This window comes from Oncorhynchus masou, chromosome 32 (genome assembly GCF_036934945.1).
Source record: "Oncorhynchus masou masou isolate Uvic2021 chromosome 32, UVic_Omas_1.1, whole genome shotgun sequence".
NCBI classification, from domain to species: Eukaryota; Metazoa; Chordata; class Actinopteri; order Salmoniformes; family Salmonidae; genus Oncorhynchus; species Oncorhynchus masou.
The window spans coordinates 35,072,584-35,086,098 of record NC_088243.1 but is presented as its reverse complement, the minus strand read 5'-3'; the positions used below and the strand labels follow the sequence as shown (position 1 = coordinate 35,086,098).

Here is a 13,515-nt window from a genome sequence, read left to right as displayed (position 1 = left end):
ATATAGAATTTGTTATTTATGCCAAGGAGTTTTGAGCTGATTATGATCATGCTAACTTACTGTACATGAACACAGTGTAACATTGCAGTTTAGTATATTTCACCCTGATTTTTATGCTGTTCCCCTTGGTTTTAACCCTTTGCTGCCCCCTCCCACCAGAGCCAGATGAGATGATCTATGACGATGTGGAGATTGGGGAGGAGGGCTGTGGCAGCTCCCTAGACAACGGTTGGAGCTCCAGTGAGTTTGAGAGCTACGACGAGCAGAGTGACGGGGAGGGCCAGGGGGAGAACGGCCTGCCTGACGCCTTCATGAGAGGGAAGACGCCGCAGAAGAAGACCACCCATGTATGTAAACTAAGCACCTTACCCTCCCGCTGTCTACAGACCTGTCCTTCTGTGGAGGGAGAAGGGTGGAGAGGGGGTGAGAAGAGTTGGGATTTGGGTACAAAAAATTGAGGACAGGAGGGGGAATATACAGTATTCTATAGGGAGTAGAAGATTGAGAGAGAACAGGAAGGTTCTGTGTATTATCTTCATTCACCAGGAGATGTACAAGGTGCAGATGGACACCACAGAAGAGAAGCTAAAGAAGGGACGTTTTATATCGGGATCTTGAACAGACAAAGAAGTAGAATCAGTGGGACACAATGAATAATCTAAAAGATCATACTCCAGTTAAACGGGAGATTTCAAGCATATTTCAAATGATTACTACTTGAGCTAATGTAAATACACCGTAGGCTGCACATGTTATTACTATGTTCCTGATAATATACGGTTCATTTGTGTATTTGGTTTGAAGTCAATGGCCTGCTTGTTTTTTCAGCCCAGAGGTCTTGCCAGGGAAATCCCACGGTTATTACTCAGCTGGCTGCACAAACTGACTGCTTGGCTTCTTTAGGAGAAATAGGCCCTGTTAAGATGAGTATCCGGGGTGGTAGACGAAATAGGAGTAAGGAGGCGAGGCCTTAGCTGAGGTGAGAGTGGGCGGGGTTGGCGTGAGGGCATGATCTTCTCTGGCTGAGCACCTTCAAAGGAACGGTCTGGTAACGCTTCAAATTGCTCTGCTTTCGTTTAGCTTTCTCAAGATCTGACACGCTTGAAAGAACACTATGAGAAAAAGATGAACGATCTTATGGCAAATACAGTGGGAATGGTAGTGCTGCAGCAGATTAAACAGGAACACGAGCAGAAGGTAAATGCCATCGTACTGGTCGGTGTGTGTCGTCAACCTGCCCTCTGCTAGACAAGGGTTAGGGTTCAAGCCTCCTCGGCATCCTTAACACCGACTGACTCCGAACTGTTTTCTCTTCAGCCTGCTCTTATGTCTGGTGGTGGGTTTGTGTCTACTGCATCGCCCTGTGCCTCTAACTGTGTGGATGTTGTGGCAACTATGCATCCCCTTTAGTGACATGCCTTTAGTTCTACAGCAGACTGAGACACCAGTGCAGCTGAGTTGTGTGTAGGCCTAGACAGGAGGTGGTGCGTACTTGGTCATCTCCGTCCACTCATTGGCCAATGATAATACAGAACACTTTCAAACAAATCTATGAACAAAGTTAATTCTACTCCAAATGTATATTTTTTCAGCAGACAGTAGCAGTCTAGTAGATCTTCTTTGACCCTACCCTAGCTAATCAAAGTGCCTCTCACCTACTCACATTCCCTATTTAGAGTTAAGTACTTGTCTCTTCATGCCCTTAAGCATTTGTGAGAATCCTTTAGTTCAGATTGACTCAGTTCAGCTGCTGTCACAGTTGCTGTCTTGCTCTGGTCCACCCAGTTATCCAATAGATCCTGTTCCTGTATTTACATGATCTGCCATCTTCCCTTTTTCTCCTAACACGGCTCCTCCCTTAAAGCTTCAGTGTCATGTTGACTGTGATGGTGGGCTATTTACTGTTGTTGATGTACCTGAAGATGCAGAAGCTGGTGAAGGCAGCGAGAGACGGGACCAAAGACGGCCTGGAGAAGACCAAAGCAGTGGTGAAAAGGGGACGGTCGTTCATCAAGACCAAAACCCACTGTCATGGTAAGAGTAAGAGCAGAACATGGACTTTGGTCCTTTTTTGTGCACATTAGTTAGTTAATTACACTAGTGTATCTGTGATGAATTGGAAGCACTTAAGATTGAAAAGGGGAATTCATCCACTAACTATGTGTAGTGACCTCCTGGGTGATGCTGATCTGATTTTGAGTTGACCACGTCTCTCCTGTGTGTCTCAGAGAGGAAGTCGACCTGTTTTGAGGATGAGGAGTCAGAGCTCTTCATCGAGGTGGAATGCTTCAACATGGAGCCAGTGCTCAGTCCCGTCCCTGAGGGGCTCTCACAACAACAGGTGGTGAGGAGGTGTATACTGGGCTCCATATTAGAGAGTGAAAAGACCTATCTGGATGCACTGAAGCGGATTTTAGAGGCAAGTTCATTTCACTTGATACATTTCATATGACTGTATAGTGATTTCTTCAAGGGAAAGAGTTCCCGCCACCCACTTCCTCATCATCCTTATCCTCTCTCTTATTAGCAATATGAAAAGCCACTTTCAGAGATTGAGCCCAGGTTGCTAAGCGACAGGAAGCTCAAGATGACGTTCTATCGTATTCGGGAGATTCTCCAGTGCCACGCCCTGTTCCAGATCGCCCTGGCATGCCGCGTGGCCGAGTGGGACAGTCTGGAAATGATTGGGGACGTCTTTGTTGCCTCGGTGGGTTGGTGGGCAAGTGAATCCTGTGCTGTGGGACATAGGAAGGATTTCATTCCTAATATTCTACTTTTAAAATTAAAGGCTGGAAGAGTATTTAACAGTGGTCAATTGGTCAAAACTAGTGGGACTGAAAATATCCTGTGCTCACGCCATGTCCTGCACTGGGCTTCACCATTTAGCATAACACTGACTGAAGCTAAAATGCAAGTTTCCCATTACTCAGTGTTTTTACAAATTGCCTCATTGTAAAGGAATTAGTCCCATGCCTACACACACAGACACTGCACATACACACAGCTGCGCTCGGTTCTTGGAGGAAGTGCTCCACCCTGATGTCTCGAGCTAACAGTTTATTTTGGCCCAGGACCCAGGATGATTCCATTCCTGACTATGATTGTGTTGGACTATGAGGTGTTGATGGCTTGCTCTCTCCCCTCTCTCTCTCTCTTTACATATCTGGTTCCCAGTTCTCCAAGTCCATGGTGCTGGACGCCTACTGTGAGTTTGTGAACAACTTCAGCACGGCCATGGCGGTGGTCAGGAAGACGTGTGCCTCCAAACCCAGCTTCCTGGACTTCCTCAAGGTCAGTCAGAGAGCAGCACTGTTGTTCAAATAAATAAAGTATGTTCCTGTGAAAATACAGCTGTGCAGAATATGCATCTCTGGCTCTACCCTTAACATAGGAACGGGGGTCGATTTCAGACTGAACTAAAATAGTTTGTGGTTTTGTATTGGATTGTCCTGCAGTGTATCAATCAGTAATCATTGATTGTCCTTTTTTCTCCACAGCATCGTCAGGATACCAGCAGTGACCGGGTCACTCTCTATGGACTCATGATGAAGCCCATCCAGAGATTCCCTCAGTTCATTCTGCTGCTGCAGGTATCGATTTCACTCTAGCGCCCACACTGCCCTCAGAAAAATATTGCATGGATTCACCAGCAGAGGGGGCCGCATACTCACTAACCAAAGGGCTGCGTTGTTAAAAATGCACTACACTGGTGTGTGTACTTTTGGGAAAGTATTTCTGCTTCTGGTCTCTGGGCACTTCTCATTTTTATCCTCACTCCATAATTGTTATGACTGAGGATAACCTTTTTTTTAAGACAGCCCCGATGATTGTCGGACGGAATCTGAATGGTTTTCAACCGATGCTATGCCGCTGTAGAGAAGCTCTGGGTGTGATCGGTGCTATGTAATGCTCTGAATGTGTCTTCTCTCCACGCTTTATGGCAGGACATGCTGAGAAACACCCCAGTAGGCCACAGTGACAGGCTACACCTACAGATGGCCCTGACAGAGCTGGAAACCCTGGCTGAGAAGCTCAACGAGAAGAAGCGGGACGCTGACCAGCGTTGCGAGATCAGACACATAGCCAAGGCCATGAACGAACGCTACCTCAACAAGGTAAACACACACCGTTGATCATATGTTCAGACCATAAAGTCTCAGTGTATGTCCTCGATAGCTTGATGATTTTGTGTTTTTAAACAGATTTTGTTTATTACAATGTGTGTGGGGTGTTAGTAAAGTCAAGGCCGCGATCTAAGAATCCATCTATCCACAAATCTGATACACAGTTGAAGTCTACATACACCATAGCCAAATACATTTAAACTCCGTTTTTCACAATTCCTGACATTTTATCTAAGTAAAAATTCCCTGTCTTAGGTCAGTTAGGATCACCACTTTATTTTAAGAATGTGACATTTCATAAATAGTAGAGAGTGACTTATTTCAGCTTTTATTTCTTTCATCACATTCCCAGTGGGTCAGAAGTTTACATACTATTTGAGTGTATTTTGTAGCATTGCCTTGAAATTGTTTAACAAACGTTTCAGGTAGCCTTCCACAAGCTTCCCACAATAAGTTGGGTGAATTTCGGCCCATTCCTCCTGACAGAGCTGATGTAACTGAGTCAGGTTTGTAGGCCTCATTGCTCGCACACACTTTTTCAGTTCTGCCCACAAATTGTCTATAGGATTGAGATCAGGGCTTTGTGATGGCCACTCCAATACCTTGACTTTGTTGTCCTTAAGCCATTTTGCCACAACTTTGGAAGTATGCTTGAGGTCATTGTCCATTTGGAAGACCCATTTACGATCAAGCTTTAACTTCCTGATGTCTTGAGATGTTGCTTCAACATTTTTCCTCCCTCATGATGCCATCTATTTTGTGAAGTGCACCAGTCCCTCCTGCAGCAAAGCAACCCCACAACATGATGCTGCCACCCCCGTGCTATACGGTTGGGATGGTGTTTTTCGGCTTGCAAGCTTCCGCCTTTTTCTTCCAAACATAACGACGGTCATTATGGCCAAACAGTTCTATTTTTGTTTCACAGACCAGAGGGCATTTCTCCAAAAAGTATGATCTTTGTCCCCATGTGCAGTTGCAAAACGTAGTCTGGCTTTTTTATGGCGGTTTTGGAGCAGTGGCTTCTTCCTTGCTGAGTGGCCTTTCAGGTTATTTCGATATAGGACTCGTTTTACTGTGGATATAGATACTTTTGTACCGGTTTCCTCCAGCATCTTCACAAGGTCCTTTGCTGTTCTGGGATTGATTTGCACTTTTCACACCAAAGAATGTTCATCTAGGAGACAGAGCGCGTCTCCTTCCTGAGCGGTATGATGGCTGCGTGGTCCCATGGTGTTTATACCTGCGTACTATTGTTTGTACAGATGAACGTGGTGCCTTCAGGTGTTTGGAAATTGCTTTCAAGGATGAACCAGACTTGTGGAGATCTACAATTATTTTTCTGAGGTCTTGGCTGATTTCTTTAGATTTTCCCATGATGTCAAGCAAAGAGGCACTGAGTTTGAAGGTAGGCCTTGTAATACATCCACAGGTACACCTCCAATTGACTCAAATGATGTCAATTAGCCTATCAGAAGCTTCTAAAGCCATGACATAATTTTCTGGAATTTTCCAAACTGTTTAAAGGTACAGTCAACTTAGTGTATGTAAACTTCTGACTCACTGGAGTTGTGATACTGTGAATTATAAGTGAAATAATATGGCTGGAAACAATTGTTGGAAAAATGTGTGGAGTGGTTGAAAAACGAGTTTTAATGACTCCAACCTAAGTGTATGTAAACTTCCGACTTCAACTGTATGTGTGTGCTCAGTGCCTGACACGGAGGAAGGTATAAAATCAGTATTCCCTACTGTCTAATTATTTGTCTGCCCACAAGAGCTAACAGCCACCACATGGCATCTATATTTATGGAGGTGTGTATGCTGCAAAGTGCATTTACTGTGTCTAAATGCACACTTGTCTGGAAACTGGATGTGCTTAAAATAGTATGTGTATATTCTACTTTAACTAAATATACATGTCACCCTTGACAAGGACCACTCTTAAAAGTACTACTGAGATCTAACATGTCTTCCCTGCAATATCTAGAGAATGTATTTATAAATCATGGGGATTACCATGCATTTACAATAAATAAATTCACCTTGGGGAAGATTGTCAAATCCATTGTAGCTGACCTCTGACCACTGTGTCTCCCTTCGTCACCCACCAGCTCCTGAGCAACGACAGCCGTTACCTGATTCGCTCCGACGACATGGTGGAGACAGTCTACAACGACCGCGGTGAGGTCATCAAGACCAAGGAGCGACGCCTTTTTCTTCTCAACGACGTGCTCATGTGTGCCACGCCCAACGTCCGGTAAGACCCAACGCACCAAACACGGTAACCACCTTGGCCAGGATTTATATCCACAGACGAAGCGCCCTTTCTGGGTATGATTCTGATCAGCTCCCTATGGTGGAGGGAGTGCCCTGTAATTACACTACTGACTACTGTATGTCCATAGAACACTTCACCACACTGGCCACTGGCTCTGGCAGGAAGATATTTGAGCTATAAGAAATAGTCATAGCTTTAATACAGAATACCATATGCCTGGCAATGTTTTAAATAATTTAGCCTACCTTTTGATTGAATTGTCGCTTATTTATTTATTCTAAACTTTAGTTTACCCTGATTGTGTTTACACCAACTCCTACAGGAGTGATGAAGACACTCTTGATCAAGTTGAATCTTGATTGAGGAAACTTTTATTGATCACTGTGAAGAAAAGCAGTAATCCTCAGCCTACTTCACCGTTTCCTCTTCCTCTATCCAGGTGCAGTGTGGATGGCAGTGGTAGTGGCAACGTCCCCCCGGGCCAGAAGTTCCTGCTGAAGTGGAGTGTCCCTCTGAGCTTTGTGGATGTGGTAGAGTTTGGTTCCAGTGAGGACATGGGCGACAACAGCCGCTTCACCCCCCAACCCCACTCTGGAGAGAAGGTGGTCGTCAACGCCAAGCCAAGTACGTCCCACTCACAGTCACAGGGGTCTTTCTGGGTCCCGATTTCTATCCTAATGGGTGAAATGAAATAAGATATGATGTGTGGTTTGGGGGCGTACAGAGTGCCCCAAAGGCCCGGAACCCTGATATTTGATTAGCTATTAGCTTGGCGTTCTGGACTGGCGTTCTGAAACTCTGGCTTTTCCATTCCATGATGCAATCATTCCTTTATGACCACATAACTAATCCTCAAGAGGGGAATATGAGGTCTTATATTGAAATACCATGCCATTACTGTGCACAGTGGCTGTATATTGCATATACAGTACAGGGAGCAATAACTTGTTTTCTGTTGTGTGTAAAATCAATACCATTTCCTCTTACTGCTAATGTTACTTCAACACCCCCTTTTGAAATATTGATGCTTTCTAGATGATTACTGTAATTATCTAGCAGCCTGCTTGGCCAGCTCTCAGTGGGCTCAGATCAACACTACAGGCACTACATGACCCACTTATGTTACTAACCAATCATGGGGGGGGGCTTTCTATCTCGGATTACAGCGTTGCAGCAACCTACTCAATAACACAGAGCCAAGTTGCTTATAATAATAGATTCAGTTCAGACATCATCGACAAAGCCATCATCTTCTGTGTGCCAGGCTTTCCCTCTGGAACCAATGAGTAACGTTTAAAAATGGTGCGCATCCTTGGAGAGTCTATAAGAAGCCAACTCCACTCTGCACCGTCTGCAGGGTCAGTGACTTCACTCTTTCCACTGGGTTTCCCCCCGGTCTGCTCTGGCAAGCTGTCCAGCCCGGCCGTTCCTTTAAACTCCTTATTGGAAACCATGCAACCATCATAACCAGACTGTGATTTGTGGTCCTAGCCATGCCGTTGCTGTTTTTAGTCCAGAACATTCACCCTGACTACCAACCAGGTATGGCTTTATGTGCAATGTAATGGTACGTCGGTGTGCTTTTCATTTAGCTAATGTTGTGTTCAGGTGGTGACAGCTGCTACACCCACTGGGGAAGGCAGGGAGGATGTTATGCACAGGAGGTTGGTGGCACCTTAATTGGGGAGGACGGGGTTGTGGTAATGGTTGGACCGGAATGGGTGGCATGGTATCAAATATATCAAAACCAAGGTTTCCATTCCATTTACGCCGTTCCAGCCATTATGATGAGCCGTCCTCCCCTCATTAGCCTCCACTGACGCTGTGGAGTAACTGCTTTAACGTATGCTAGTCGTAGGTGTGGTTTTCTGTGCGTGGCAGGATGTGGCCGAGCAGTCATTACCACCGTCTGATTCCACCTCGCTCTCCGCTGCCTGCTGCTCTCTGTCCGTCCCGTCTGTGGTGCTCGTGTGATCTACTCCACTACATGTGTGTAAAGTCGTTGAAACTCCTTCGTATCCCCTGCCACATCCCTTTGATATATTGACTCTTTAGTTGTATTACCAGGGGTATGTTCTACTGTACAATGACGTTTAGCCACGGTGATGTGAGATGACTCTATAGTTTGTTAGTAGCCCTTTTGACTCACATGCCTGGAGGAGGATGACGGTCTACATCAAATCACATTCTATTGGTCACATACACACGGTTAGCAGATGTTAATGCGAGTGTAGCGAAGTGCTTGTGCTTCTAGTTCTGACATAATACACACATCTAAAGGGATAGAATGAGAACATGTACATATTAATATATGGACGCGCAATGGCCGAGCAGCATAGGCAAGATGCAATAGATGGTACAAGGTACAGTATATACGTATGAGATGTGTAATGTAGGATATGTTAACATTAGTAAAGTGGCATTATTTAGAGTGCATTGATAGTGACTAGTGATCCATTAAAGTGGCTAGTCATGAGTCTATGTAGGCAGCAGCCTCTCTGGGTAATTGCTCTTTAGGAGTCTGATGGCCTTGAGATAGATTCTGTTTCTCTTTCCTAGCTTTGATGTACCTGTACTGACCTCGCCTTCTGGATGATAGCGGGGTGAACAGGCAGTTGCTCTGGTGGTTGTTGTCCTTGATGATCTTTTTGGCCTTGCTGTGACATCAGGGGCTGTAGGTGACTTGGAGGGCAGGTAATTTGCCCACGGTGGTATGTGGTGCAGACCACACCACCATCTGCTGAGCTTTGCGGTTGAGGACGGTGCAGTTCCCGTACCAGGCGGTGATTCAGCCCAAAAGGATGCTCTCGATTGTGTATCTATAAAAGTTTGTCAGGGTTTTAGGTGACAAGACACATTTTGTCAGCCTCCTGAGGTTGAAGAGGCGTTGTGCCTTTACCACACTGTCTGTGTGGGTAGACCATTTCCGTCTGTCTGTGATGTGTATGCCGAGGAACTTAAATCGTTCCACCTTCTCCGCCACTGTCCCTTCGATGTGGATAGGGGGGTGCTCCCTCTGCTGTTTCCTGAAGTCCACGATCATCTCCTTTTTGTTTTGTTGACGTTGAGTGAGAGGTTGCAAATGGATGTAATTGTGCATAAGCGTGTGTTATTTAAGAGTCCATTAGTTATCTACTGTTCTGCTCTCCATCAATATTCTTAAAGCATAGGACCCTGGGTGAAGTTGACCATTTGGGCCATTCCTTTTGTTTCACTCATCCTCTTACCCACTGAAATGCCAGGGGATAAGCAAGCTTTCCTCTCCTCTCTCTCGTTGACTGCCCAACTGCCACTCTGTCTCCCCTCCTCTCCCAAGCCTCTTAAGGCGTGGGCATATTTCCTATCCAAAATAGTTTGGAACAGTTTGTGCATATATTCTATATATTTTTTCTTTTCGTTTTAGTCTTTGGCAAGGTTTTTTTTTGGGCTGTTCGTCCACACATTTTTTCTCGATGCAAGCTCAAGTCGGTAGCCGAAGTCTACACCCCTTTGTTGATGATTGGTCAACAGTAGGGATTCTTCATTTCAGTTTTTGTCATTCAACCAAACATCTTAGTTAGACTGCGTGACTAAGATATCACTATTAATGACAACTCAATCTATCTTAGATTAATGTTGACGATTTTGAAAAGGTGTATTTTTATTTTTTTTTACCTTTATTTTACTAGGCAAGTCAGTTAAGAACAAATTCTTATTTTCAATGACGGCCTAGGAACAGTGGGTTAACTGCCTGTTCAGGGGCAGAACGACAGATTTTGTACCTTGTCAGCTCGGGGATTTGAACTTGCAACCTTTCGGTTACTAGTCCAATGCTCTAACCACTAGGCTACACTGCCGTATACTGGCTACAGCATCTCAACATGGAAAAACAATACTATTGCTGCTTTTTCTCAGTTTTCAAGCGAAGGTCTTTTTAAGGCAGTACGCGAGCACTGCCCGCTGAACCGAAGCAAGAGGAAGGCTTTACCCACTCACCCACCCGTTATCCCTCCATCTGCCCTCTAGTCTGCCACAGACGGCCTGACGGGGGCTGAAAACTGCACGGTCAACAGCAGCATCTGGACCGACAGACAGGCAGGTCTAGCCAGCTGTCTAGTCCTGACCTAGGTTAGACCCCCAGTAACCAATTGCCCTGAGATGATCCATATGTACTGAATAGCAGTCTGGTTCTCCTCGGTAATGTTAGCTAATTCAATTTCACATAGAACTAGAATTGAAGACCAAGTATGGTAATTTTCACCTGACAGAAATGGATCAGGCCATGTCACCCCCCCTGATTTCATCAATACCGATTAGATGATTTCCCCCAGTCAGTCCTCTGTCTCTCTGAACTGGCTAAGTGGGAAAACCCTTACACTCAGCCGCTGTCTGTCTCTCTCTCTTCTCTCTGTCTGTCTCTCACCATATTCCAGTATGTTCTGCCAAAGCCACTGGTGACCTGCCTACCAAAGAGGCAATGAAAACACTGTCCAGCATATGATGTCACAGTTCCCTGTGCTCTGCTCTGGATGTCTGCGTGCCTACCTCACGTCTGTTGTGCTCCGCTTAGCTAATTGGGACCACCAAGAGAGATGGGTCAGTTAAATTGACAAAGACTTTCAAACAATAAACCATGGCCCTTTGTTCCTCTGGCTGAGCCTGTCATAGTTCCACATTGTAAGAAGTTGAGAGTCTTGGGGAATATGTGATAAAGCAGGTCGAGGGATCATCCAAAGATCCCGGTTACTTGAAGAAGTCACAGGCTCTTCCAAGCTTTGTGAGTGTGCCAGGACCTTCACACAAAGGCCTAATTGAGGGGTTTGGGCCCTCGTTGTAATGGCTTTGCCAGTCTCTTCTGCATTTCACTCCTGGTATAATCCATTACTTTATGACCAGCCATGATGCTGTGTAGGTCCATGTACCTGTAACACACAGCACAGTAATGGTTGAGGTGGGTGGGCGGCACCAGTCCAGGGTACTTGTCCATTGCACTCACTCTCATTATATCCTGTATCAGTGCCTGTCCGAGCCTATAATAACAACCTTTTTCATAAGCATGGAGATGAATCGTGGCCTGTGGAATTCCCAAGGATGACAAGCCAAAGAGCACGACTGAAGCTTTTTCAGCGTTTCTGTTCTGACCTGGTTCCAACCACTCAGACTTCATTAAGACAGATGAGGCATGAATATTTGGACACCATTAGACAAGGCAATTAGCCCAATAGAGCAGAAACGCCATCTCATTTTTTTTACATGCTTCAGAATCGAAGAAATTGTTCTTTTAATCATATACTTGTCTATGCTTTCAACCAAACAAAATATTGTCTGAAAAATTGAAATATTGTATCAGTACAACAGTTAAGTGATACACCGTCACCTGGATATATTCATATGTGGAATGATGTTTTGGTACATGATGAAGAGCGAGTCCCTGAATTAGGTTCCTGTATGTACATTTTAGTGACGTGCAAACATGGTAGAGGTTTATCTGAGGGTCCTCTCTGGGCCAGCCATGGGGAAGACTGGAGCAGTTGCCATGGAGCTGGAACACTAGGCCAGTGTGAAGGGCCATGTAGAGCCCACAATCCTGGTGCCAGATATTCACATGAACCCTTCCCCTCCAAGTTCTAATCTGCTGCCTTATGAGAGTGACAAGATAGAAGTTGAAAAAGTCATATGGTGAAATGATCTTTAAGCTCTTCCCTGCTTACTTGTTAGCTAATAGTCCCATATGCTGCAGTGTAAATTGTATCGTATGATGACTTGTCAGCAGGCTTGTCTGAAAGACGAGGAGGGTCATCCTCTCTATGCTGGAGGTTTTAATGTGAGCTTCACTCTAGAGAGAAGGCTATGTGCTGGCAGAGCCTACAAGAGGCCCCTCGCTCTCTTTCTCTCTCTGATGAGTCAGACTCTCTGTCTGTGTCTCTGTCATTTACAGGCTGAGCGCTGACAAACAAAGCAGTCCGTTGTCCTGAGCTGGACCCACAGAAACACAGTAATCACTCACTTCACTGGCTTGTTGGTTAGGCAATCTACAAAGATGCGCGCACACACGTTTATATATACACACACACACACACACACACACACACACACACACGTGCATGGAACAGCAGAGAATAGCTTGGCCCCAGGAAACTGCTGTTAGGTAACAGTACTCAAGTGAAAACATTCACAAAGCACATACACACACTCCGTCACTGTGGTTCAGTGAGTTTGCTCACATGTCGCAGATCTCTGTGGGAAACAGTTCTGACTGTTATTGATCTTTGTCTGGCAGTAGGTCTTATTTGACCTCCTGCTTTCAATGCCCAGGAATTTCCTTTGAGCTATTTATGGCTCATATTCTTGGGTAAATGGTTGGAGATGGGCTATGGGTTCAGATTTGTCAATCACAACTTACTTCAATTACCAACTTCAATTGGTAATAACATATATTTTTTCTGTTGACAGGGATAGTCCTAGTCGAGAAGGCGTACATGGGCCCAGGGCAGCTGATAGTTTATTCAACTTCTCATTGTCTCTCTTTCCAGATAAGCTGTACATGGGTCCAGGCCAGCTGTACCAGGACCTGCAGAACCTCATTCACGACCTCAGCCTGGTCAACCAGATCTCCAGCATGATCGGTAGCCTCAAGGGAAACTACCAGGTGAGCAACATTTATCGCTGCATTCATTTTAAGGCTTGTTTTCTGTGAGTGAAAATACAAGTACAGTGGGGCAAAAAAGTATTTAGTCGGCCACCAATTGTGCATGTTCTCCCACTTAAAAAGATGAGAGGCCTGTAATTTTCATCATAGGTACACTTCAACCATAACAGACAAAATGAGAGAAAAAAATCAAATCACATTGTATGATTTTTTTTTAAATTAATTTATTTGCAAATTATGGTGGAAAATAAGTATTTGGTCATCTACAAACAAGCATGATTTCTGGCTCTCACAGACCTGTAACTTCTTCTTTGAGAGGCTCCTCTGTCCTCCACTCGTTACCTGTATTAATGGCACCTGTTTGAACTTGTTATCAGTATAAAAGACACCTGTCCACAACCTCAAACAGTCACACTCCAAACTCTACTATGGCAAGACCAAAGAGCTGTCAAAGGACACCAGAAACAAAATTGTAGACCTGTACC

General features: G+C 45.0%; 1 protein-coding gene across 3 annotated transcripts in view; it reads left to right on the top strand.

The window, feature by feature from the left end:
* LOC135526008 (rho guanine nucleotide exchange factor 10-like) overlaps nucleotides 1-13,515 on the top strand; it is a 104,902-nt gene that overhangs the window by 26,746 nt on the left and 64,641 nt on the right. For all 3 annotated transcript variants that reach the window (XM_064954026.1, XM_064954025.1, XM_064954027.1), the window contains 10 exons: nucleotides 160-347; nucleotides 1,923-2,034; nucleotides 2,229-2,419; nucleotides 2,528-2,707; nucleotides 3,175-3,291; nucleotides 3,498-3,590; nucleotides 3,945-4,115; nucleotides 6,236-6,381; nucleotides 6,842-7,026; nucleotides 12,915-13,030. In XM_064954026.1, the coding sequence (XP_064810098.1) occupies nucleotides 160-347; nucleotides 1,923-2,034; nucleotides 2,229-2,419; nucleotides 2,528-2,707; nucleotides 3,175-3,291; nucleotides 3,498-3,590; nucleotides 3,945-4,115; nucleotides 6,236-6,381; nucleotides 6,842-7,026; nucleotides 12,915-13,030 (1,499 nt within the window). The remainder of the gene's footprint in view (nucleotides 1-159; nucleotides 348-1,922; nucleotides 2,035-2,228; nucleotides 2,420-2,527; nucleotides 2,708-3,174; nucleotides 3,292-3,497; nucleotides 3,591-3,944; nucleotides 4,116-6,235; nucleotides 6,382-6,841; nucleotides 7,027-12,914; nucleotides 13,031-13,515) is intronic.